At 38.8% G+C, this 26,788-nt stretch overlaps 1 protein-coding gene across 1 annotated transcript in view; it reads left to right on the top strand.

The window, feature by feature from the left end:
- The window catches only part of LOC117410672 (son of sevenless homolog 1-like), a 61,046-nt gene that overhangs the window by 21,850 nt on the left and 12,408 nt on the right, over positions 1-26,788 (top strand). Inside the window, exons 2-14 of the mRNA XM_034017394.3 lie at positions 5,287-5,412; positions 6,757-6,888; positions 7,990-8,154; positions 10,815-11,024; positions 11,589-11,732; positions 11,961-12,071; positions 12,800-12,898; positions 19,602-19,729; positions 20,527-21,182; positions 24,073-24,154; positions 24,344-24,466; positions 25,420-25,523; positions 25,901-26,123. Of these exons, the coding sequence (XP_033873285.2) occupies positions 5,287-5,412; positions 6,757-6,888; positions 7,990-8,154; positions 10,815-11,024; positions 11,589-11,732; positions 11,961-12,071; positions 12,800-12,898; positions 19,602-19,729; positions 20,527-21,182; positions 24,073-24,154; positions 24,344-24,466; positions 25,420-25,523; positions 25,901-26,123 (2,303 nt within the window). The remainder of the gene's footprint in view (positions 1-5,286; positions 5,413-6,756; positions 6,889-7,989; positions 8,155-10,814; positions 11,025-11,588; positions 11,733-11,960; positions 12,072-12,799; positions 12,899-19,601; positions 19,730-20,526; positions 21,183-24,072; positions 24,155-24,343; positions 24,467-25,419; positions 25,524-25,900; positions 26,124-26,788) is intronic.

Here is a 26,788-nt window from a genome sequence, read left to right as displayed (position 1 = left end):
AGCTGTACATCGAAGCAGAAACCTGGATTCATCACTGAACACCACATTTCTCCATCTTTGTATGGGCCAAACTCTGATTTTGACATAACTGAAGTCGTAGTCAACGATGTTGCGGCGTAAGAATCACTCCTCTAACTGGCCTTCCTGCTCAAATACCTGCCTCCCGTAGGCGGTTTCTGACAGTCTGGTCTGAAATTCTACGCATTCCTGGTACTGCAGATGTTGTAGAGGTTGCAGTGGTGAACCTGTCACGTAAATGATGTAGGCGTATAAATCTGTCCTGGGCTTCCGTCGTCACACCTGGTCTACTGGATCTTGGGCGGTCAAGTGTTGTTCCACGTTGCTGATATCGGTGCCAAAGTCGTCCTATAGTGCTCTGGGAAACATTCAGATGCCGTTCCACAGCGGACTGAGATTCGCCAGCTTCCAAATGTCCACTAGCATTATTCCGTTGAGCCTCGGTAAGTCTAGGAATAACTTCAAATATGTCTACAGCGAACACCAATAAAACAGGCAAGCTGAGAACCGTCCACTTTTATAGCCACATCTCTGCATGTTGCACGTGCAGTGAATGCACGTGAATATTAAGTCTTAAGCAAATGGTGTTAATTTTAGGAATATTCACATGTTTTGTCATTTTGGCATCTCTCATGCTTTTCGATCCTGACACTGTGACAATCTGTCAGAGCAAAACGTGTTTAAATAAAATACAATTCTTTTGACCAAGTTTTGTTGCAGATTTTTAAAGCATGAAGAAAAAATATCTGTTGTGCATTTCTTTTTTAGAAGGGTATAATATATATATACAGTGCCTTGCAAAAGTATTCAGACCCCTGACCAATTCTCTCATATTACTGAATTACAAATGGTACATTGAAATTTCGTTCTGTTTTGATATTTTATTTTAAAACACTGAAACTCAAAATCAATTATTGTAAGGTGACATTGGTTTTATGTTGGGAAATATTTTTAAGAAAAAATTAAAAACTGAAATATCTTGCTTGCATAAGTATTCAACCCCCATACATTAATATTTGGTAGAGCCACCTTTCGCTGCAACAACCGCTTTGTCTTTTGGGGTAAGTATGTACCAGCTTTGCACAGTGGAGTGATTTTGGCCGATTCTTCTTGGCAGATTTGCTCCAGGTTGTTCAGGTTGGTTGGACGACGCTTGTGGACTGCAATTTTCAAATAGTGCCACAGATTCTCAATGGGATTGAGATCAGGACTTTGACTGGGCCACTGTAGGACATTCACCTTTTTGTTCTTGAGCCACTCCAATTTGCTTTGGCCTTGTGCTTGGGATCATTGTCCTGCTGAAAGGTGAATTTCCTCCCAAGCTTCAGTTTTTTAGCGGACTGATTCAGGTTCTCTTGCAGTATTTCCCTGTATTTTGCTCCATCCATTCTTCCTTCAGTTTTAACAAGATGCCCAGTCCCTGCTGATGAGAAGCATCCCCACAGCATGATGCTGCCACCACCATACTTCACTGTAGGGATGGTGTGTCTTGAGGCATGGGCAGTGTTAGGTTTGCGCCACAAATAGCGCTTTGAGTTTTGGCCAAAAAGCTCTATCTTGGTCTCATCTGACCACAAAACCTTTTCCCACATCGCAGCTGGGTCACTCTCATGCTTTCTGGCAAACTTCAGACATGCTTTCAGATGGTAGTTTTTGAGTAACGGCTTCTTTCTTGCCACCCTCCCATACAGGCCAGTGTTATGCAGAGCTCTTGATATGGTTGACTGGTGCACCATTACTCCACTCCCAGCCACTGAACTCTGTAGCTCCTTCAAAGTGATTGTTGGCCTCTCTGTGGCTTCTCTCAAGTCTCCTTGTTTGAGTGCTGAGTTTTGAGGGACAGCCTTTTCTTGGCAGTGCCTGGGTGGTGTGATGCAGCTTCCACTTCCTGATTATTGATCCAACTGTGCTCACTGGGATATCCAAACACTTTGATATTATTTTGTACCCTTTCCCTAATCTATGCATTTGTATTACTTTATCTCTAACTTCTGTAGAATGCTCTTTGGTCCTCATTTTCCTTCAGATTCACAGCCTGACCAATGATCCTTCAACAGTGGGGTTTTTATCCAGAAAATGTGACAGCAACTTTAATGGTTCACAGGTGGAGGCCATTGGTAAGGTAATTGCGTCCTCATTAGGGCAATTTCTTTCATCGGTGTAAACTGGGAGCTTCCACAGCACAGGGGTTGAATACTTATGCAAGCAAGATATTTCAGTTTTTTATTTTTCTTAAAAATATTTCCCAACATAAAACCAATGTCACCTTACAATAATTGATTTTGAGTTTCAGTGTTTTAAAATAAAATATCAAACAGAACGAAATTTCAATGTACCATTTGTAATTCAGTAATAAGAGAGAATTGGTCAGGGGTCTGAATACTTTTGCAAGGCACACTGTGTGTGTGTGTGTGTGTGTGTGTGTGTGTATATATATATATATATATATATATCTATATATCTATATACACACACACACCAAGCATCAAAAGAAACCTATCACTATTATAACACATTTATTTTTGAAAAAAAAAAATAAGGTAGACATTGACAAAATGTTTTTAGTTTCTTTTAAATCACTCGATCATTCATCCTTGACCATGACACGCTTGAGTGACTATGACTGAAGCAGATGCACTTAATCACCTAATTAGTGAGACGGTTGATTGGACACTGGAGTGATTTTCAGCTGTTGAATTTCAAGCTTGAATAAAAGCAATAAAGAAAATCACAGAAAAAAAACAATATGCCATGTTTTTTCAAGAGAGCAGCGCCTTCGTGCAGTCGGCATGTTGGTGGCTGGACTAGGGCAGCGTACTGTGGCTCGCCGTCTTGGGTGCTCACAGTATAACCAGACACACACTGTCAATGACAGGCCACGAACTGGGAGACCAAAAGTCACAACACCTGCCCAAGACTGACAGATCATTTTGCAGTATCTTCGTGATGTCAATTGTTAATCGGCACAATAAATAGTCACTGCACCTGCTCTAAAACAGAGTTTGTCATTTTTTGATCACATCTAGTGAATTTTATATAACAAATATAAGTGATACGTTTCATTCGTTGCCCCTTTTAATCAGACCCAACACACAGAAATTGATTTAAGCGCTTACGCACTATTTTTAATACACAAAATGAAATAAACAAACAAAATCCTAACTCCGTGTTGGAGCACTGACTAGACAGGCAGGTCCCTGACTAGCTCGCAGGACAGCTAAGCAATTTCCCTGTCATCAGAACAAAACAAACCACACAGGTTTAGCACAGCACTTACTTTTTATATGACTGCTCGGAAACAGAGCACACCTTCTGCTTCCTACTACTCCGCAGCCTTGAGAGACTGACTGTCTCTCTTTTAAACTCTGCACCTGGCTCTCATTTATAATGTGAACCATGTGCGGGTGATAATTAACAATAAAGAAAACAATTAAATTAAACAAATTTGCACTCACATGTGTTTTTTTTCTTCAGCAGGGAGGAATTTAACCCTCTCCCTGCTCACTATATATATATATATATATATATATATATATATATATATATATATATATATATATATATATATATATATATATATATATATATATATATATATATATATAATTATTATTATTATTTATTTCTTAGCAGACACCCTTATCCAGGGTGACTTACAATTGTTACAAGATATCACGTTATTTTTTACACATTATTTATACATACAATTACCCATTTATATAGTTGGGTTTTTACTGGAGCAATCTAGGTGAAGTACCTTGCTCAAGGGTACAGCAGCAGTGTCCCCCCACGACCCTCCAGTCAAGAGTCCAAAGCCCTAACCACTACTCCACACTGCTGCCCTAATGTATAGCGCAGGGTTTCAGATAATTGGCCAATATCTTTTGGTATGCTATGGAATCCATTTTACCATTTATTGGAACAAAATTTCCTGTGCCATTAGAGGAAAAATAGCCTCATAGAAGGATATTTACCACCTCCATGCTAGACAATAGGTATGGTGTTTTTTTCTTTGTATGCACTCACATGCTTAACCCTTTTATACTCTCTCAGAATGTTCACCTACAATTCAGCATTTTCTAGACTTTACTAGAATTAGGTTCTGCATTATCATATTGAAATTTCCAGCACCTTGTAGACAATACTATCATAGCATCAAAGGGTATGAATACTTTTCAATTAGCATTTTTTGAGTTTTGCAAAAAAAGTGCTGAAAAAAAAAATAATTGTAGACATTATTTCTTGTAACTTTTTTTTTTCCTCATCCACAAAAGCAAAACCTTTGCTACAAAAGATTTTTCCTAAAATTATTTGTTTTCGAGAAATTTCTAGAAATGTCATTTTTTTTTTTTTAAATGTTCTGAAAACTTCTCGGTCAAAATAAAACAACACCTTTCACTTTGTGGCTTAAGAGGGTTGGTCATGTTTGGTTTCCAGATGATAAAGCCCTTCATCTTTTGAGATAGCGGTTTCATACTCGGTACACAACTAACTGTATTCTATTCTGTAACACTTTTTGTGGCTGTAGTTTCACAAAACGTCCACTGTTGCTCTGTCAAAGTCTCATATCTCAGACCATCTGAGGAAGTGACTTCATGTTTGCAGGTTTATGTACTGTAATCCCTCCAGGCTAAATGTGTTAGGGGACCATGACATTCACCTTTGACCAAATATGACTGTCATATTGTGGCCATGTGACTTTGTTTGGTTTCTGTTGTATAGAGACACCGCACTGTGAATTATTGTCCTCCACATTTAATATACAACTATAGGGTTTAGAGCTCTCAAACCTTTTCACTGCCATATTTAACCTCTGGCCATATTAGTGATACAGACCACATACTTTGAGATAGTACCCCGTTACAGCTAGTCCACAGCTGTATTCTATGATTCTCTCAATAATGCTCCAGTACAGTAACAAAAATAACCATTTCACTAGCACAATGTTTTAGCCAATAACAATGAGAGACAGACAATATGCTTGAGATCAGGGCTTTAGCGTACATACACAGCTGCATTCTGGATTCACTGCAGCTCAATACATTTCTGTTTTCTGTGACTGAATAGAATTGTAAGGCATTGCTATGTTAATGGAAGTTGCTCACTGTGGCAAAGTGGCAAGTGATCTGCAGGTGAAGAACAGGTGCAGTAACCCATTTGAAACAAGCAGACAAAAAGGCACAGGTGAAATTGTTTGTTTATTAATTTTGTAATCCAGATGGTCTGATGACTAGGCAGAAAAGAATAATGATTTCTCTTTTTTGGTAGGTTTTAAACCAAGTCCACCCAAAGCTCTCTTCAAAGGAGGATGCCCTACAGTACATTGAGGAGCTGATCCTGCTGTTACTGAGCATGCTCTGTCAGGCCCAGCCACGCACCGTGCAGGATGTGGAGGTACGTTGACTGCGGGAGAGAATTCGGCGGGAAAACTGGGAAAACTATCTTTTATTGGGTTACAGTACTTCAGATAGAGCTTTCTGTTTAAAATTTGGATTGCAGACCCACTGTCCCAGATATCAAATGACCTGAGGCCAATTATAATTATAATTAATTTTAGTTCAACCTTGGCACACCTGTGGAATTGTAATTATACCATATAATTGATCTATTACAGTTCAATTACGCATTTATTTGTCATTCGATTCTTATTCTTGTATTTTCAACCACTTCTGTTGACCCCATTTGTTTTGAAGAAAAAAAAAAAAAAAAGTAGTTGTTACTTTTTAGTGTAATTGAACAAAATATAATTGGAATTGTAAATAACATTTCAGCAAACAATTCTGCTGTAATTGTGATTATAATTCTGATTGATCCCAGGTCTGGCTTCAGTGTGTTATTTTTTTTTTTTTTTAAATGATAATACTTCACGTTAAGTTTCTGGGCCCCTTTGTTTTTCAGTTTGCATTTGATATTGCCACTGAATATTGTGGTTTTTCATTCTTTTAGTATGTTTTATGCAAGAACAAGTTAAATGGATATCTAGTGTAGGTTACACCAATACAGTGCTTGCATACGTTTTTAAAGAAAGCCTTGTCACCATTTGTCTTGTTTCACACTCCCCCGGTGTTTGAAGGAAAGGGCCCCCTCTTTTGGTGAACAGCTGCAATGACTGCTCGTAATATTTGCTGCATCAGCGTTCCCCTTAACAACCCAGCAGAGTGGATTTGTTGCCTGCTCTTGGAAACCATTCATTTGTTTATTTTGTGTGAATTTGTTCCAGCATTTACATGAAAACAATTGCTGTATCTTGGTGCATAGTTTGTTGATGACTCTGATGGAATACAATGCTTTAAACAGCAGCAGTCTTTAACTCTATATTAACCTCACTGGTATTGAACCACGTATCACATTACTACATGCAGTGATATATCCAGTTTAGACGAGAACTTTGGGATTTAACATGCTGACCAGTCAACAGGTTTTTATGCTTCTGCATGCTATGTTGTGCTACTTTTATAAAAATTAATATTAAAAACAATAATGTTAAGGTGTAAATCAGTTGTATGACTGATACATTTGATTGTAAGTAAGCGGAGTGTGATACTATTTGAAGCGATTATTATCAGGTTGTCCACATTGACTTCCATTATATTGCGGCAGGGACATATCAGAGTGATGATAAGAGGAGAGTGATGTTAGCAGCAAGAATATGAAGGGCATGTCACGGTTTGTGTGCAAGTAATACAAAATGTGGGCACATAACCACCTCTTGAGTTTGCCTTCTCCTTGCACTTTCAGGAGCGTGTACAGAAAAGCTTTCCACATCCGATCGATAAGTGGGCCATAGCAGATGCACAGGCTGCTATAGAGAAGAGGAAAAGAAGGAATCCACTAGCCCTGCCTGTTGACAAAATTCACCCTCTCCTAAAGGTAAAGACAGGTTCAATTTAATACCCAGATAACCAAGTAAATCAGAATTTCCTGGTCAGACTTTTTTATTTATTATTATTATTATTATTATTATTATTATTATTATTATTATTTTAATTGTAACAAAAGTTGACTTTTGATCAGTTTTAGTAGTGCTGATTTTCAAATGGCAAAGCAGAATTAGGAGACGGTTGAGAAGCAAGCTGTTATGTTTCATTGTATACAATCTTAAATTAATCTCATTCCGATAATCATGTGCTGGCCTGTGTTACCGCCTGAGTTTTCCATTAACCAATTTGGTTTACCAGGGTGGAGTTCAATTTTACTTTGTTTGATACTGGTAGAGGCCAACAGAGGGCAGTAGTTATTTTAAATTTACTTTACTGAGACATTTTGGGTTCTAGTCTAATACTCCAGTTCCATTGCCTTATTTCCAGCAGATGTTCACTTCATATTTAATTCAGTTTGACAAAAAAAAATTAAAAAAATCTTCCAAATGTAAAAAGACACACATTTCTAAACCTAGTTGTACAGCCAGGGATTTCCTCATCTCATGCTGCCTGTCTTAACAAATAAGCATGCACATAAACACTGATTTGATTGGAGTTAGGGTTGGGGTCAATTCCTTTTTTTCAATTTCTTTTTAAAATCAACCCCAACCCTGATTTATAATAGATGTATTCATGTAGTTTGAGCCCCATATTACTCTGTGACAACAACCTACTAAACAGAGACCTGAAGTCTGTTAAAACATTTTCTTTGAAGTCAGGTACATAAGAACATAAGAAAGTTTACAAACGAGAGGAGGCCATTCAGCCCATCTTGCTCGTTTGGTTGTTAGTAGCTTATTGATCCCAGAACCTCATAAAGCAGCTTCTTGAAGGATCCCAGGGTGTCGGCTTCAACAACATTACTGGGGAGTTGGTTCCAGACCCTCACAATTCTCACAATTTTCAGGTACAGACCGGCTCAATGCAGCAGAAATGATCACCATGGACAAACTCCAGTGGCAGTCCCACCCTCCTTCATCTCCCTGTACTCTGTTCACGTCATCATAACTTTTTTATTTTTTTTATTTTTCCTTTTCTTTCCAATTTCTAGGAGGTCCTGGGATACAAAATTGACCATCAAGTTTCAGTTTACATAGTAGCAGTATTAGAATACATCTCTGCCGATATTTTGAAACTGGCTGGGAATTATGTACGGAACATCAGACACTATGAAATCTCACAGCAGGACATTAAGGTGGCAATGTGTGCTGATAAGGTAAGAACATGTTTACAGTATATATGTTTCAAGGACTTGTTTTATGAAACTTTCACGTAGATTGCCCCTGGCCATTCTGGGTAATTGGTTCTGTTCACAGCTGATGAGTCTTAGGGAAGGCCTAAGACTCACAGGCTAATATTAAGTTGGTAGCTCTATTAAGTAAAAAGGGTTTTCTGCAAGACAGCAGCAATAGGACACCAGACCTGAGATCAGTTATAATTATAATTACAATGACAATTACAGCAGAATTCTTTGCTGAAATTTCAATTACAATTACAATGTTATTGTGTTCAATTACAATTAGTTACAATTATGCTGCAGTAATTGCAATCATAATTCCACTCAAAAGTAACATAAACAACTGCACACATTAACATGTTTACTTGATTTATTTGAAATAACCCAGCAATAATCACAGGTACACATACAGAAACATACTGTGTAACTTGTTTTTTTCAAACAAATGGGGTCACCAAAAGTGGTTGAAAATGAAGAATAATGATCGAATGACAAGGAAATGCATAATTGAACTGTAATTGATCAATTATATGGTATAATTACAATTTACACAGGTGTGCCAAGACAACTAGAAGTGAAGAGCAGTTCCTAAACTTCTTGTCAATGCAGTTTAACACAGAAATATCATATTTTACCTTTCCCTTCAAATCTCTGCTGTAATTCTCAACTGGCATACATACATGTAGACATGATGATCACTTACTACCCAGGCATGTTTTACACAGAAACATGTCCACCCACTTGGATGCAATCTTAGACAAATACACTCACACTCTGCTTTTCTTAAACCTCCCAAAAGATGCAGCGACGATGTTGTTATTTGGTTAAGAGTAGATAGCAAACCCTAAATAAAGTAATGTAACACAATGAGAAATTCACACGACTGCAAACCTCCAGCACGCCTTACTGAGTTAAAGCCGTCATGGTAGAAGAATGTTCACACAGCACACATTTCTTGCCCACAAAAAGCTTTTTATTCTTGGAATATAATCAAGTGTGAAAGAAAATGCTCTGCGCACATTCTTCACATCAGTGTAGGCTAAGAATAGTGTTTTGCTTTTGTGTTATTTGTTCATTTTAATGCCAAGTCAAAACATTCCAGAACACACCAGCCATATCTTTTAAATACCAGTGTATGTAGTCTTGAATTTCAGTGTATTACAAAAAAAACAAAAAAGAAACACATCAATGTCTACTCTATTCAGCTCAAACACTAGAGCAGCACCTGGTGATTTCGTTTATTTTGACACTCTTTGTTTGATAATGATTTGCGTGGGAATTTGACAGTGGCTCACCTGGTAAAGGCACGACCGTGTGGTGTGCAGGGTGAGCCGTGCCAATCTTGGCTGTAGCCCCCACAGGGAGTGTTGCGTTTTCTCTTGCACTGCTGTGGGTTGTGGAGGTAAAATCGGCTGCTTCATCTCACCATGCCATGCCACAGCGGCCCTAACTAAGCTGACATTTGCAGAACTGTCTTTTGGAGATCAGAGGATGCATGCTGACCTTAAATTCTCCTGAACTGTTGTGCTACAATGAAGAAACATAATTGGGTGGGGGTGGGGAAGGATAATATAATGAATTGTGTAACTATAACTCTACTCTGACCCTTCACTGATGGTCTCGTGAGTCTTCACTAGACTTCTCTATTCCTTTTGCAGCCCCCTTCCATTCCTAGTCATAGATCAGGAAGATATTGCCCTCCTTCCCTGGTTAAATTTAATGATGACAGCTGGAATGCTGTGTAATGCAAATTAAATCCACGCGAAACCAGAAGCCTCCTTGAAAATCCAAGTATTCCACTCATAGAACAATAAACGCCCCAAATCGCTTTCTTTTTTTACATTTTGTAACAGACGTTGGAGTGTTCTGTACAATTTTTTTGATGTACTTCTTAGTGCTTCAGCATCACTTTAATGACCGGTGACGCTTTTCAAACTTTTTTATTATTTATTTATTTTTTTTTTTTTAGCCCGGTAAAGCTGGCCTTTTGTTCACAAATATAAGATCCAAGTACTTTTATTTTAGAAGTTATTTTTGTGTAAACTTTAGGTGACCATGCACGTCAGCTGATGCTTCAGTCTTTGTTCCTCCCACATTTTTCATAAGGACACGGTCTTCAGCTATACGAGACATTATAAAACATGTACACCAGTGCCAAACCAACAAAAAGCTCTGTAACAAAGCTTCAGATAAATAACCCAGCTTTTAACATTAGTTGTATGTTTTCCTTTTACAAAAAAATTAACAATGTTGTAAATTCTTTGGGAAAATATGCCCCAGGGTCTTCTATTATTAAACTGCTATAAATAGTGACCACATTTAAGATCATTACAGGAGATTATGTTTTATATTTGATATCGATTTAAAACATTTTGACATCAGATGAGATGTCAAATTGACTTATTTATGGTAACTCTTCATTTTTACCACTACATAAAAAACTGCATTTTACAGTAACACAGCCATCTGGATTGCATCCCCATGGGTGAACTCCGGGGACCCATTTTTATTTATTGTTTTGTGTTTCTTATTTTTATGCTTAACCCCAGCTGTGATGTCAGGCTAGAATGCTGGTAAATTCCCTGTGGTGAGTTAGTTTGTTCCCTCTCTATGACTAGTCCATGTCATGTCCTTCCTAGGTGCTCATGGACATGTTCCACCAGGATGAGGAGGACATCAGTGGGTGGGCCCTCATTGACGAGGAGCCCTCTTCCTCTGGGGAGCAGATGTACTACGACCTGGTCAAGACCTTTATGGCCGAGGTGCGGCAGTACTTGAGGGACCTCAACCTCATCATCAAGGTCTTCAGGGAACCGTTCGCCTCCAACACCAAGCTCTTCTCCCTACATGTAGGTTTCTCTCTCCTGCTTATCTCACAGCTGTATTCTCCTTTGATGAAACCCTCCCCTTGTTAGGCAACATTAACTCTATTAACATTATCGCTGGCCTTTTAATAAATCCATAACTGTAATTGATCAATTATAGGCTTTCATTACAGTTATGCAGGTGTGTCAAGGTTCAATTACAATTACATTGTAATTGCAATTAATTATGAACTGCACAATTACAACTGTAATTGACTCTAGGTCTGGTTCAGGATATGCAAATATTTCAAATACAACACTATGGATAAGTGCTGAAGTCTGCTACATTTGCTGTTGTACACATGGTCCGGTTGAACTGCTGCACATGGAAGCAACTTCTAAGATATAGAATTGTGTTTGAAATACCTGCATATTCTAAATTGAAATATAAAATACAGGCGAAGAACCAACATATCTCTGGGGTGTATTCTGCTGTAAAATATGTAGCATATTATAGGCTACTATAGAGTTTTTGGATGGTATATAGTATTTTTTTTTTATATGGGTTTGCACCTCCCATCACAACTACATTTCATTCTTCTCTCTTAGGACGTTGAGAACATATTCAGCCGCATTGTAGATATTCACGAGCTCACTGTTAAACTGCTGGGCCTTATTGAGGACACAGTAGAGATGACAGATGAAGGGAGTCCTCATCCATTGGTAGGAAGCTGCTTTGAAGATTTGGCTGAGGTAAGAGACCCCCATCCTACCCTTTGTTTCCCTATTTACCTTCTATTTTCATTACCCTTTTACGTTTTATTCAATCATTTTGAATTTATTTTGGCCAATGCTCTATAAGGTCCTTCTTCAGAGTGAAATATGTATAAATAAATAAATGAGAATGCTCCACCATTTACTGCCTTTTAAAATGTGTATTTCTTGACCTGCTTTCTGTACAAGTGAACGGTATCGTTTCAGGAGCTGGCGTTCGATCCTTATGAAACGTATGCACAGGACATCCTCAGGCAGGGCTTCCATGACCATTTCCTCAGCCAGCTGTCAAAGCCAGGGGCAGCTCTTTATTTGCAGGTATGTGTCTTCACCCCGTCCCCAACCCCCTTCACTTCCTCAGGGAGAAGGGAATAAGAGAAGCTAATCGGCCAACCACTGACCATGAAGTGATTTGTTGTGCTACTTTCATGTCTTCTGTGCCTACATAAACATGTGATGTAAGCTTTTTTGCATGAAGATACTGCACTGTATTAAATGGTACAAGGTGTTTATGTAGTTTGTACAAGGCTCTCCTGTCTATTTGGTGCTTGTGCATTGTTTATGATAGGAAATCAACAATGGCAGTTGCTGCAGTCTGGCACAGAGCTGGCAGAAAGTGAGAAAGCTTTTCTCACTTTTTTCTGCCAGTGCACCTCCACACTGACCTGAACACCCCCATCCATTCTATCCTGGGCCTTAATCAGAGACTACAAAATTCTGTGGTGGTTTTCTAGTTATAACTGACTGTCAGCCTGGAGGGAAAATTAAGACCTTTAACCCGTTTAACTTGTGGCCTGAAGTGGATTTAAAACTAGGCCTTCGGAGGAGAAAGTCTAGAATAAGCCTTCTGATCCATCAAGCCCTTTTCATATTGTTGTTCGTTTTTTTAGAAAGTTGTAATGGTAAAAGTTGTAAAATGAAGTGCGTTGCCATGCCGACTATTGCTGTTGGAGCACCCTGTGCTGTTTTATGTCCTGTACACCTCAATTGATTTTGCAGGTTTGGTAAAATGTGTGTCCCTTCATGTGATTCTTTTTTTCTTTCAGTCTACAAGTGAAGGGTTTAAAGAAGCTGTCCAGTATGTCCTCCCCAGACTGCTTTTAACTCCAGTTTACCACTGTCTCCACTACTTCGAAATTTTAAAGGTAAGCCGACATTTTTAACTGTGTTTTGTCTCCTAAGACATCAATGCTCAGCCAGTCCAGAGTTTCCCCACTGTTTGAAAAGGAGTTGGTCTTAAATTAGCTACATTTTGTGATTTCGATTGAGATTTATAATAATAATAATAATAATAATAATAATAATAATAATAATAATAATACATTTTATTTGGCGGACGTCTTTCAGGACACTCAAGGACATCTTACATTTAAAGTAGGCCTACATAAAATCAAATGCAATCCATAAAATCATAAAATCAAGTGCATCAATCAACAGTGCAATCTAAAAATCTAAAATCAAAGGACCAGACAAAACAGAACAGATAAAAAGAGGAGGGAGGGGTTGGGTAAAGGATACAAACCCGGTTTAGGGTAAGGGTTTAGGTTTACAGTTTACTGCTCCATAAGCCTAATATTTGAATACGTTATTGTTGAGAATCTGGTTGTACCTTCTCCTTTGCCATTTATTTTGGAAATAAAAATGTAAAGCCCTCATATGGACATAGTCGGAAAGCAAAAGGAAGACTAAAGAGGTCGACCTGGAGATTGGTGGCACTCTCTGTGCTGTGCCTCTTCATGCCTTGTGTCATCCCAGGGGCCTTTGTTATCTCCTGGTAACCCACCCCTCTGCTGTGCCCTGTTGCTGAATTTACTGGCAGGATGCTGTTGGTCAGTACAGGTGCTCAAGATCCTCTCCTAAAATCAGGTCACTTATTTTTAACCGGCGATACTAAGGGGAGGCTTAGTCATACTTAGAGCCCCGTGTTTTTCGCAACGAAATGCAAATATAAAAAGAAAAAAAACGAAAAATTATTCTAAAACAAACACAGAATGACATTTTTAAATTGGGAGGTTTATACTTGTAGCAATTGTAGTTGTCACCGCTCCGCTGTTACCATGGACACGTGATATACATATATTTGAGTTGTTTTATTAATGTGTATCTGTAATAAAACGATATTTGTGAAAAATAAAAATAAAAAAATATATTAAAAAAAAAAAAAAAGGAATTTCACGGGGGCTAGTCATACTGTTTTGATATTTAATTATTTATTTATTTATTTTTAAACAGTGTTAATAGAAAGATCCTGTTTGCACCTGCTGCACTCTAATGTTTATTCTAATGTTATGTGTTAATCGCAAACTTTATTTATATTGAATTTTGCTGCAGGGCGAATGCATCTTAGCCTAGCCTAAGCTAGCCTATACTTGTAAGACTCTTGTTCATAGACTATGAGAGAAAAAAAAAAAAAAAAAACTTTAATTCAGAGCATAGATTGATTGCTATAATATGGTGCTAAATATATGATATTGTTTCTTTTTACTGACAAAAACGGAAATGTAATACCATTTAGGAACCTGTCCAGTAAAGCAACAGACAAAACAGGCCCTGTACTAAAGGACACTCTAGTTCTCCATTTATAGTTATCTTAAATATTTACACAGGATGGAAAACCCTCACAAGGGTGTCTGGCTGCAGCAGTAATGGCTTAATTACAACCAGACCCCCTATTTATTTAAAGACAAATGGAGCATTGCAACAGTACGCCAGGTCTGATGTACACATTTCGGTGCAATTAAAAGCATACTGTTGAGCATACTCCCACAGTACAGTGGAACAAAGTGCTGGCCACTTAAGCAGGATGGCTTTTCCACAGAGCAACATGCCCAGAACAAGCGCTTATTATTTGGAAGCCACAGAGATGGCTGATGTCATGCCTGGCTTGGGTTATTTGTTGTGCTTGTTTGTGCGAGAAGTGTTAGGGGAGCACTGTCCTGGGCTAGCAGGCTGACCAGATTATCCACGGCAAACCAGTTATAGTTCAAGGAATATTTGCACCACTTGGAACCCCTCAACAATGGTCCAAACTTAACAACCCTGCATGTGGCCATATACTGTACAGTTCAAATTTGTGAAAGCCATACTAATTAGGATTAACAAAATAATTTATAGTACAACAATGCTAAATATTTGCCTAAATTTTGCTCGGAATTTGTAGTGCTAAAATGCAGGTTACCACCCTTTGTATGGCTATAAAACTACTGTATTAGAAGTCAAGTGACAAACGTTACGGCTATAGTGCCTTCATCAGTACCAGTTGCAACTGAATACATCTTTTTACACCTGTTAAAAATCAGTTCCCACAGAATTTCTTTTTTAAATATAACAAATTGTTTCCTTTTTTCGTTCAAATGCAGCTGCACGGCATCTCCCTGGTAGTTAGGAACAAGGAGAAGAGCAATAAGGATATACAATTAATGTACAATAAACCAGACTATTGTTTTCAGTAGAGCTTTAGCATATAGTCGGTTCCCATACACAAAATAAAAATCCTGAGAAGTAGGTAATGGTCCATTGGATTGTTGTTTTAAACATGGAAAACCAGAGCACCATGCATTTAAATCCGGAATACACTAGCTTTTCACTCCTGAAAATAACTCACTGTAGCTGATGAAGTTATTCTACTCATCTGGCAATGCTGTTATTAATAATTTGCTATAGCCAATGTAATTGTTGTGCTGCAGAGCCTGCATTTGAAGCAATGTGTTATTAAAGGAGCTTCTAAATTAAAAGCTACACCCCAAACCAAACATGCCAATTTACTCCTTTATTTATTGGACTATTTGTTTTGTTTCAAAGCCTTTTTTTCTTAGACACAATTTAGTTTAAACATGTGTTTACTTACAGTATTCTTGGTTTCTTGTAGTTGTACTACTGCAAAATGACTACGTTTTTGTAAGGGTCAGAGGAGAGCTAATAAAGTAGAAATTAGTACCCCAACCGTTGATTTTATTGGGGATGACATTGTTTCTGCCCCTATTGTTGAGAGAAATCATGCTTAAACTAGCCAGCCCTGTTAACCTCTCTGCAGTACAGTCATGCTGCTCCCCTGTGTCTTCTGAAAGTACGTCAACACGTCCCTTCCAGGATTCGGCTGGCACACTAATTAACCAACAGGGACGCCTGCGGTTTCTCTCAGAATGTGATGTGAATCATTCAGTAACGCCTTGTCGTGCTGACTCAGCCTTCTATTAAAACCTGGGGACCACCTCAGTTATTCCACAGTGCATTCCTCCCCTCCTCTACATATCTCACAGAAAACAAAGACCAGTCAAGGGTTTGAAGCTATAGAAGTGTATGAATGAGCAGAATGTGTGACGCTTTTGCTTTCTGATCTGCTTTTGCATTGAGGTACATATTAAGTAAAAAGGGCTAGGCCTACAAACACAAAGAACAATCGTGTAAAATTGAATTTTCTTGTATCAGTATGTAAAGTTGGACTCCCTTACAAGTAGCAGATTCTCAGATAAAAATACTTATTTTTTTCCCAGTTGAAGTGTTTAGTTTAAAGGCACTGCAATCCAAAAATGAACTGTTCTCTTGCAATTTAAATAATTTGAACACAGCTTGTTTGGAGGAATTTCTCTGGGCCAACACATTATGCATACTAATACAAAATATTTTAAAACTATGAAAATTTTTCAATAAACAATGCATGTAATTGCATTTTAATAGATAATTAAGCACAATAACATGTTAAAGGCCTTATAAATAAAGGTAAAACTGTGTAAATCATAACCTGGTTATATAACGGTGTGCCAGTACTGGGTTAAACTATCTTGATAAACTACTATTTGTTTGTTCATTCTTGGTCATTTTTTGCATCTACCCCTTCTGTTTTATCTAACACTTCTCACTCTCTGTAATACTTGTTTTATGGCATGTGATATTGTACAGTAATGCCTTTGTGCATGTGGGGTAGATTTGATGTTGATTATGGGGCCTAGACAATCCATAATCCACAAGGCAGTTTTGATAGTTCCTGCTACCACAGCCAACACTTGGTTTTTGTATTCTTTGGTGCTGTGAATGGAGATATCGAATGTATTTTTGATGACTGTAGGCAGGGATTGTATCCTTGTGGGCTTCATTTGCGTATGAAGTGCCACAAGCCTGTTGTCATGGTGGCAGCAACCAGCCTGCTGCTTACGATGGCATCAAGCTCAGTATCATGCTGTGGTAATCAAGCTGCTCACTTAGCAGGCTGCATCATCATCATCCTCACTGAAGAAAAAGAGGTGACGGAACAATACTGGCAGCTCCATGACCTGTTGCCCTATGAGTATTGAGACTTGCTGACAATGCCTTTTATCCTGAGGTGAGATTTGCACCTGTTGCTTTCAAGGGACAAACAAGTTTTTCATAGATTTTTTTAAAATGTATTTTAAGGAGAAAAAAATCTTGTAAGATATATTTAAGACAGTAGAGGCAGTTTTATGCTGCCATAATTGAAAATAGATGGTCTTCAGCGTTGAACATGGATGTTCAATCCCAAAGTATTCTACTTAATAAATAAATGAAAGTGGGCAACATATTTTCTGTTTTAAAAGGGTGCTTAGAAAAGAAAGCCAGCTGCTAGGATAACTAATTAAAATGTTAAATGTCTTTTACTTAAATGGACATATATAATGGTATATTGCTGTAGATTACTTTACTGGTCTGATGTTTTTTTCCTAAAACTGCATAAGGTCTTCAGTGTTGAAAATACATGTTCAATCCCAAAGTATTTTTACCTAATACAAAAGGGACAACATATTTTCTGTTGTCTTAAAAGGGTACTTAGAAAAGAAAGCCAGCCGCTAGCATATACAAGCGGGTCTGAAAATAATGGTTTAAGACGAAGTTGAAGTGATTTATGATTATAGCTGTTCTGATTTTATTTGACTAAAACCTCTCCAGGTCACAAGGATCTGTCAATGTGACCCCCAAAGTCCTAGTGTCACACATTTCATTCACGAGGTAGGGAATTTAAGCTACTTTCAGTGAGGAAAAATGTTTGTTGTGTTTGGAGTTGTTTGTGCAGAATTTACATGCCACTGGTTCTTGTAAAGAAAGGGTTTCATTTCAGCAGTAACGCTTAATTGGAAATGTTTTATAATAAATTGTTCCACTACCTCTTTAAAAAAAAAAAAAAAGCATCTGGATACAAGGTTGCATATGGCTCGATGAATATCTCTCGTTACAACTGCAAGCCTCAAGGGGGATGCAGTTGATAAAAGCAAAGCAGTAGGTTTCTTCTTAAAATGATTGTATTTTACTGTAGCAGTGTGAAAACTTTCTTTTGGAAAGGCAAGTTACAGACAATTGGAAGGCTTATGGGGTGTATCCTTTAGCATGTTTCTGGTGTTTTTTGCTGTGTAGCTACTATACAGAAAGTATTGGTTTTCACAAAGCATCACATTAAAATACAATTTATGTGGGGCTCCAGAGTGGCACATCCAGTAAAAGCACTCGCGTGCAGGATGCACCCTATAGTCTGGACATCGCCGGTTCAAGTCCAGGCTATTCCTTTGCCGACCAAGGACGGGAGCTCCCAGGGGGCAGTGCAGAATTGGCCGAGCTCCACCCGGGGGGAGGGAGGGTTAGGTCGGCCAGGGTGACCTTAGCTCTCCGCGCATCAGCAACCCCTGTGGTCTGGCCGGGCACCTGCGGGCTTGCCTGTAAGCTGCCCAGGGCTGTGTTGTCCACCGAAGCTGTAGCTTTGGGTGGCTACATGGTGAGTATGCAGTGTGTAAAAAGAAAAATAAATAAAAAAGCGGGCGGCTAATGTCACACACTTCGGAGGACAGCGTGTGTTCATCTTCGCCCCTAATGAGTCGGAGCAGGGGTGGTAGCGAAGAGCTGAGCTAACCAAAATAAATGGACACTACTAAATTGGGGAGAAAATAGCAAAAAACAAATTGGCAACTACTAAATTAAAAAAAAAAAAAAATACAATTTCTGTACAATTTTGGAAACCCTTTTAGTCAGTACATTTCACACAAATCTGCTACTTTTTTCAGTTCATAGGCCTGCTTTAATATTGATGTATTTACACATGGAAACCCCAATTATTACGTGTAGCATTTTACTAGAATGTGTGTTCCCTGTTTCTGTTTTTTCAACCACTGGGTTGGCTTCTGAAAAGACTCTCTGAAGTGAGGGAGTTTGAAAACGACCACCAGGGATGTGCAATTGTGAGGTTTTTTGTGTAGAAATTTCTAAACCAATGCTCAGTTGTCACAGTTAAAAACTACAAGGGGACTAAACGTTTTAATGAAAATGTTGTTTGTTGTTTTTTTTTTGTTATGTTTTTTTCCCACTGTTTCAACCCAAAGTAACTTCACAGAAAGACTATGTCTAAGATAATTAATTACAATTTTCAATGTATTTTACTTAAATGACAAAAATGGGAATATTGTAGTAGATTACTTTACTGGTCTGCTGTTTTGAGTGGAGTTTTCTTTCCTAGACTCGTATAAAAAGGTCTTTGGTGGTAATAAAAATAAAAACATCATTACAGTTTTTACTTAAATCGCTGCGGCTGTCTTATTTTATTTAGATTTTATTTCTTTGCGTCTTGTTTAGCTTCTCTATGAGGTTGAATGCACCCAGACATTACATTCCTTTCTTGCTTCCCTTTCACAGAAGGGCAAAAGCCCTCACGTAGCAGGAAATATATCCTCTGTATTCCACTCTTCTAGTTGCTGTTGTATGCCCCTTTATTTTCAGAGAGGGCGATTTAGCAGACAAGGAGCATGTTTTCTGTATGTGGTTAATCTCACTCATGAGGAAGGCCTTACTGCTGTCCAGTCCAAACCTTTTCCTTTCCTCATTTTTGTTTCTTTTTTTTAAATTTCTGATCAGCAATTAGAAGAAAAGAGTGAAGATGAAGAGGACAAGGAATGTTTGAAACAGGCAATAACGGCCCTGCTTAACCTCCAGAGCAGCATGGAGAGGATATGCTCCAAAAGCTTGGCAAAGCGACGACTGAGGTAAGTGTCTTTTGTTTTGGTTGCCCCTGTTTTCAGTTACACCCCCTGACACACCCCTCCTCCTCCTAATAATTGGCTTTTTCAGTCTCTCCCAATTTCCTGAGGAGAGAGACCCAGAGAGGGAGGGTGCAGCCTGTTTGGTGGCCTGCTCTATTGTCAAAAGGAAGTTACGTCAGGGTGTGAGTTAGGGGCCTGTTATTTTAAACTTTCAAAAAATATAACGGCATCACAGCCTCCCAATTTGAAGTCCTGCTTTTTTCTTTGTTTTTTGTTTTTACCTGGTAAGAAGTAAGTTGTGTAGAGGTTTTAAATATGTTTGTTACAGAGTTACTGTATGCATTTTTAAATGGTACCAGTAAGTATGTTTTGGTGTTTGTGGGAGACTGACTTTTTAGTTAAATGAATGGGTGGGTCTATACAGTAGATAGTGTAAAGGTGTTCCTTACAGTACTCTGTTTTGTTGTAGCTTAAGGCAGAGGCTTCTTGACAAGAGACTGCATATTTCTGATTTAGACAATAATTTGCAAGGTTTTTTTTTGTTTGTTTGTTTTTTTTTTTTTACGAATACAGCTTTTGAGTAAATATGAATGTACAAGAAAAAGTCAAGTGTGAACAAATTCTAAAACGCCAACGCGTTTGTTCAAATCTTTTGTTGACACTCGACCGTTGATGCTGTCTATTATCTAGCAGGCAGTGCCCGCTTGTGTTGGATCCATGTTTTGAAGATTCTGCTTTGCTGGAAAAAAATAAATAAATAAATAACAAAACCAAAGCATTTTTCTCTCCCCGATCCACAGCGAGTCTGCCTGCCGGTTTTACAGTCAGCAGATGAAGGGCAAGCAGCTGGCCATCAAGAAGATGAACGAGATCCAGAAGAACATCGACGGCTGGGAGGGCAAAGACATCGGGCAGTGCTGCAACGAGTTCATCATGGAGGGGACGCTGACGCGGGTGGGCGCCAAGCACGAGCGCCACATCTTCCTCTTCGATGGGCTGATGATCTGCTGCAAGTCCAACCACGGGCAGCCCCGGCTCCCGGGCGTCGGCACCGCGGAGTACCGACTCAAGGAGAAGTTTTTCATGCGCAAGGTGCAGATCAATGACAAGGACGACACGGGCGAGTACCGACATGCCTTTGAAATCATCCTGAAGGACGACAATAGCGTGGTGTTTGCTGCCAAGTCCGCCGAGGAGAAGAACAACTGGATGGCGGCGCTCATCTCCCTGCAGTACCGCAGCACCCTGGAGCGCATGCTGGACCTCACCATGCTGCAGGAGGAGAAGGAGGAGCAGATGAGGCTGCCCACCCCAGACATGTACCGTTTTGCAGAGCCCGACTCCGAGGAGAACGTGGTCTTTGAGGAGAATGTGCAGTCCAAGTCTGGCATCCCCATCATCAAGGCTGGCACGGTGGTGAAACTCATTGAGAGGCTCACCTACCATATGTATGCAGGTGAGATTGGCGCATGAGAAAGGGAAGAATGTAAAAAAGAAAAGACAATTCAATATGTACTTGTCTGTATGCTTTTTTTTCTTCTTTTTTTTTTTTAAACTTGCATAGGAATTGTTTTAAATATTCAGCTTGCTGTTCATGACTATGTAATTGTCTTTCTATATTCATGCATACATTTAATTGTTTATGGTCTTTAAAATACCTATAACTTACCCAAATGAACTAATGGGAACCTTTAGGTTGTGAAAATCATTTTTCTGATTAACCCTGACGTGGAATGTTACTTTTCGTGTAAGTTCTAGTCTGGTCTGATCTGCTCTGGTCTGGTCTTTATGAACATGTTCAGCTTGTACCTGTATTAGATTTTTTAATTGGGAGTTTTCAACAGTTAAGAGTTGATTTTATTAAGGCAAAAGCACAAAGTTACTGCCTGTGTTTCTCATCCTGCTCCCTTGAGTGTTTGCCGTTCTAGTACCAGCAGGAAACCCACAAGTGAACCTTCTAACCCAAATATAATTGAGACGATTTATACATTTTAGGACAAAACATTCAGCATTTGGTTCAGTTTTGCACTTGGATATCCAATTTTCTCATCAGACAGTGTGTTCAGCCAGAACACTGGAGTCTTCACACCCGTTAGCTGTAGACCCTTGTGATTTAATAGGCGTTCAGGTTTGTATTTCCTCCTGCTCTCCTCTGACTTCGTCAGTAGTGTGCTATTTAAAGCATTCTGCATGTCTTCCATAAATATTTAGAAAACGAGAGGACGTCAGCAAGGCAAATATGAGGACCTGTGTTGTCCGTGTCATTTCAGCCCTGATAAGGTTATAACTGTACAGATGATAAACAGAATTGCACAACAGATTCAGTTACCAATCTCAGCAGCCCTGATGGTTTCAGTTTTGCGAAGGTTTCTATACACTTTTTTGTATTGTTATTGAATTTAACCATTTGTATGCTAACTGGCCTGTCTTTCAGGATTCTGTGCTGTGTGTATGTATGTACAGAAATCTACTCTGACTGTAAAGGTACAGTAATAATGAAAAGCAGCGAGCACTTCAGTCTGTGGTTTATTTGTAGTTTTTTTAGTGGTTACTGGTATTGAGAGCTTGGAGAACAGGACTCATGCTGTACAGAGGTGCCTTTCACATTACCAACTGAGAAAATTGATATTAGTGTTTGATTTGATTCTAGTTTAAATAAAGAAATGTGTTTCAAGTGTATGATGGGCTAACAGGGACTTGATCAACCAATCCTCCACAAGGATGGGCCACAGCTGGATCAACCATCTATCTCCATATTAACCAAAGCATCCATGATTGATTAAATTAAGGGGGATTCACTGGGGTGTAAAATTAGAGCTTTCAGGGCAGGTAATTGAAAGCAGGGTTGGGGTCAATTCTAATTCCTTATTAAATTCAATTCCCAATTCCAGCCCCCTTTTAATCAATTCCAATTGCAAGTCCTTCAAAGGAATTAATTTGAAAGACTTTTACATGGTTCTCCTTTACAAATAATTCTAAATCCAACTCGTCAGCTTTTATCAGTACCTATAAGAGTATTTCCTCTCATCGAACTGATCAGTGTTCCCCTTGACCAGTCCTTAAAAAGCAAAGGGAAACTGCCCTTTCAGTAAAATAATTGTGCGTAATGTTTTTTTAACTGAAGGGACAGGAGGGTGCTTCCTGTTTCCCCCACTTGTCTCCATACCAACCAAGGCAATAGGCCTGTGTACTGTAAACCGTATTTTTTCCTTCAGTAACCCTGCTTGGCAAAATTGCTTTTCTAAGAATTTGATGCCATTAAAAAAAAAAAAAAACACCAGACCTGAAGTGCACTTTTGAAAACCTCCACTTTACACCCCACTCCCAGCTTGATTGTGCTGCTCTGAAGGCAGCTGTTCTATTTTTAAAAGTCCCCTGATGTGTCAAAGTGGGCCTTGTGCGTCAGCCCAGTGTCTGTTTCCTTTCTAAAAAAATCCCAGGCTGATTGTTTGTTTGTAAATGCGTGCTGAACCTTTTATAGTTACACGTCGGCCAGTTTGAATGGCTTGCTAGAGATTCATCATGTGAACAAACATGGCGATTAACCCCTGGTCCCCTGCCTTATCAAACACTCCGAGGAGGCTGGCTGATGTGGATCTCTTCCAGCTTGCTGTTCAAGGGCTGTTGACACACAAGCCATTGTGTGATCGTGTTTAACTGCTGAAATAGTCTCGCCAGTGCAAAGAACATTTTTGTTTACATCTTTTTATTGTTGCTAAAATGTGCTCAAATGTCTGTGCCTTTTTTTTTCCTTCCCGGAAGCCCTGTACAGTGCCCTGTATATAAACCAAACAGCAAAATTGCTTAGAGTCAGTTTAATATGTAATAGAACTCAGTTGTAACTTTGGCAATGGACCAATAAAAATCAGCATGGAGTTTCTGAATGGTAGCCACTTCATTGCATTAGGAGTAGAGCCCTGACTGTTATAAGCTATAAGAGAGTTTCCTAACTGTTTTAAGTTATAACTGTTTTTATTATTGATGAGTTGTTTATTTATGCAGACTCTCATGAGTAACATGACCACAAGTGTAATATGCCCAGGGTAACAGTAAACAGTAAACTCCACCAATTTACATTACAAAACCAGACGTCCGTGCTTTAGAAGGGATGTCAGTTTTGTTCAAGCATTGCATTAAACTAATACAAATAATTACTGAACAATATAGCACACTAAGGGTAACAGACAAGACACAACATTGCAGCTATGGTTTTAATTGGCCGCACCTAAGCTTAATTAGAAATTACTTGGGTGATGGCGTGACCTGCTTGATTTTACATTTTCCAAAAGGAAACTTACTGCTTTTTTTTACCCGTTTTTTTTTATTTGTTTGTTTGTTTTCCCTAGATCCTAATTTTGTACGAACGTTTTTAACAACATACCGATCGTTTTGCAAGCCACAAGAACTTCTCAAGCTACTAAAAGCAAGGTAAGTAACAGAGACAAAGTGATGCTTTTAAACTGTAAACTTCCTTTCACCCAAGGCTGGCAGTCGCTCTGTGTGCGGACAGGGTTGTTTTTCGAGAGCCCCGGTAGTTATGTGCGTTTCTGTGTCTTGCTGGTACTGTCCTTCCCTGTGGCAGTAAGAGGTTTGACTTGCGCCCTGTTTTTTTTTAAGGTTTGCAATTCCAGAGCCCAACCCAACTGAGGCTGACAAGGCTGCTGTGGAAAATGGAGACCAGCCCCTGAGCGCAGAGCTGAAGCGCTTCAGAAAAGAGTACATCCAGCCAGTGCAGCTCAGGTAGGCAGCCATGGGTGAAGGAAGGTGGCAATAGCCAATATATTTTACATGAAATCATGGAAACGATTTTGTCGAGATGTCCATTAACCAGGCAGAGGTTTGTCCAACCTTTTGGATAAAAGTGCTATACCAATGAGGACTAGGGAGTTCTTAAATACTCTAGACACTGCTTCTGTATTTAAATGCTTATAAAACCTGTTACATGTTTAACGTTCATGCAGCATCATTTGTTTGCTACTATCAACAATTAGTGTCCATCCTTCACCTAAACCGAGAGAGACATCTTGTAGAGTTCAGTAAGCTAAACACTGTTGGATATCTTGTGTCAAGCAATGGTACAAATGTGGGGGCATTTGCTACTCTTTCCCCCCCCCCCCCATCTTCAAATATATGCAAATATTTTAATGAAGACCCTTTGCTCACTAAATATATTGCGATCTTTAAAAACATGCAAAAGATTTGAGTGCGCTATCTGAAAAGACAGGATGGGACAGGAAGTGAAGTTGAATATTCTTTAATGGCATCCTGATTGCTAAACATTTGCATACTGTGGTTTTATACAATTGTAATGACATGGAGACTATATTGCAGAGTGCTTATTACCTGACTTATAATAAGGTTATGTATACAACAGCCATACATCAAAGGAAATATATGATTACTCCAGGGTCCACAAACAAATGGAAAAAGGATGAGACACAATTTTCACTACTCCATAGCTAATTCTTGCAACCGATATGAAGGTAAATTACATTTTAAAAAGGTGTGCATGCTTTTATTTTCATCACTGAATAAATTAATGGGCCTTGCCCATTAATTGCCTGAAACGAGATATCTTGACCTGTTCAATCAGAAGAGATGTCTCTTGAACAGCCCCTGGATTTAACTGTTTCTGGCCGCCTAGGTTTCACGACCCTGTTTTACGGTGTCTAACTTGCATCTCTCTTCCTCAGAGTTTTGAATGTTTGCAGACACTGGGTGGAACACCACTTTTATGATTTTGAGAGGGACGCCGGCCTGCTAAGTGAATTAGAAGAATTTATAGGAAAGGTCAAAGGTATGAATATGAAAAGCCATACGGAAGACCATAGGCTCGGTTTTAAACCGAATAACACAAGCTTACCTAAGTTTCAGGGTTTAAATTGTCAAAAGGGTTTGTATTAGATTTTTAAAACGTAGACAGTTTTTACATTCAATAAATGTGTGGTTTTACAGAAGACACACAAACATTTTAGACCACTGTTCTAAGTGAAAGGTGAAGCATTAGTAAATGAGAAGTTGGCAATAAGATAACTGGATTGTGGATTTCTTTAGCTTTGACTGCGGTGTCAAATATAGAGGGCATTCTTTGCCAATTTGCCAATTATTTTATGGATACATTCTAACAAGTGTAAGATGCTCCTAACCATGTGTGTAACTTCTGGTTTGTTTCAGGTAAAGCAATGAGAAAATGGGTTGAATCGATCACAAAAATTATCCAGAGGAAAAAACAGGCGCAAGCAAATGGACCAAGTCACAACATTACCTTTGAAAGCTCCCCTCCTCCTATAGAATGGCACATAAGCAAACCTGGCCAGATGGAGCATTTCGACCTGCTGACGCTGCACCCCATTGAGATCGCACGGCAGCTCACCTTACTCGAATCAGACCTGTACAGGTATTCACAACTGCCTTTCAATTTCCTTTTTTAGTGATGAATGTTGGTGTTCATGAAAGGTAACTTACAAAACTAGGATAGTATTAATAGTGTAAAATATTTGAATTGATTATAATTGTAATTATTATTAATCACATTTGTTACAATATTATTCTCCCAAGTAGAATAAATGAAACCCCACTTCTGAAATGTGCTGATGAGCATTTCTTCTAACGGATGGAGGGTCTGACAGGGTGGGCATGTACTGTATGCTTTATTTGTAATGTCCTGAATCCCCGCAGGACATTTTTGGAATGCTGATGACCTTGGAGTTACAATTGCTGGCTGTTTGTACATTTGTTTGTTGTTCAGCAGCCTATTGTTTCTAATTTTATAAAACACACAATACTTCACAATAGTGGAAAAACAGGCCAAGGTGGGATTCAGGGACGCAACTGAATATATATGGCTGACCAGGTAAACTGGCAGCTGATGTGTTTATTTTTTGTTGGTTGATTTTGATGTTTATTGCAGGGGCAAAGAATCCTGTCTTCCTCAGTAATTCGCATTACATATTTGTTGTTCCAACAAAATATTCAGAAGCAAGATATTCTGATTTTGGTATGGCATTTTTATGGCATTTTGAACTGTCTATGGATAACATGGAATGAGAAAATATCTCTCCA

This window comes from Acipenser ruthenus, chromosome 6, assembly GCF_902713425.1.
Source record: "Acipenser ruthenus chromosome 6, fAciRut3.2 maternal haplotype, whole genome shotgun sequence".
Taxonomy (NCBI): domain Eukaryota; kingdom Metazoa; phylum Chordata; class Actinopteri; order Acipenseriformes; family Acipenseridae; genus Acipenser; species Acipenser ruthenus.
This window is presented reverse-complemented; position numbering and strand designations above follow the sequence as displayed.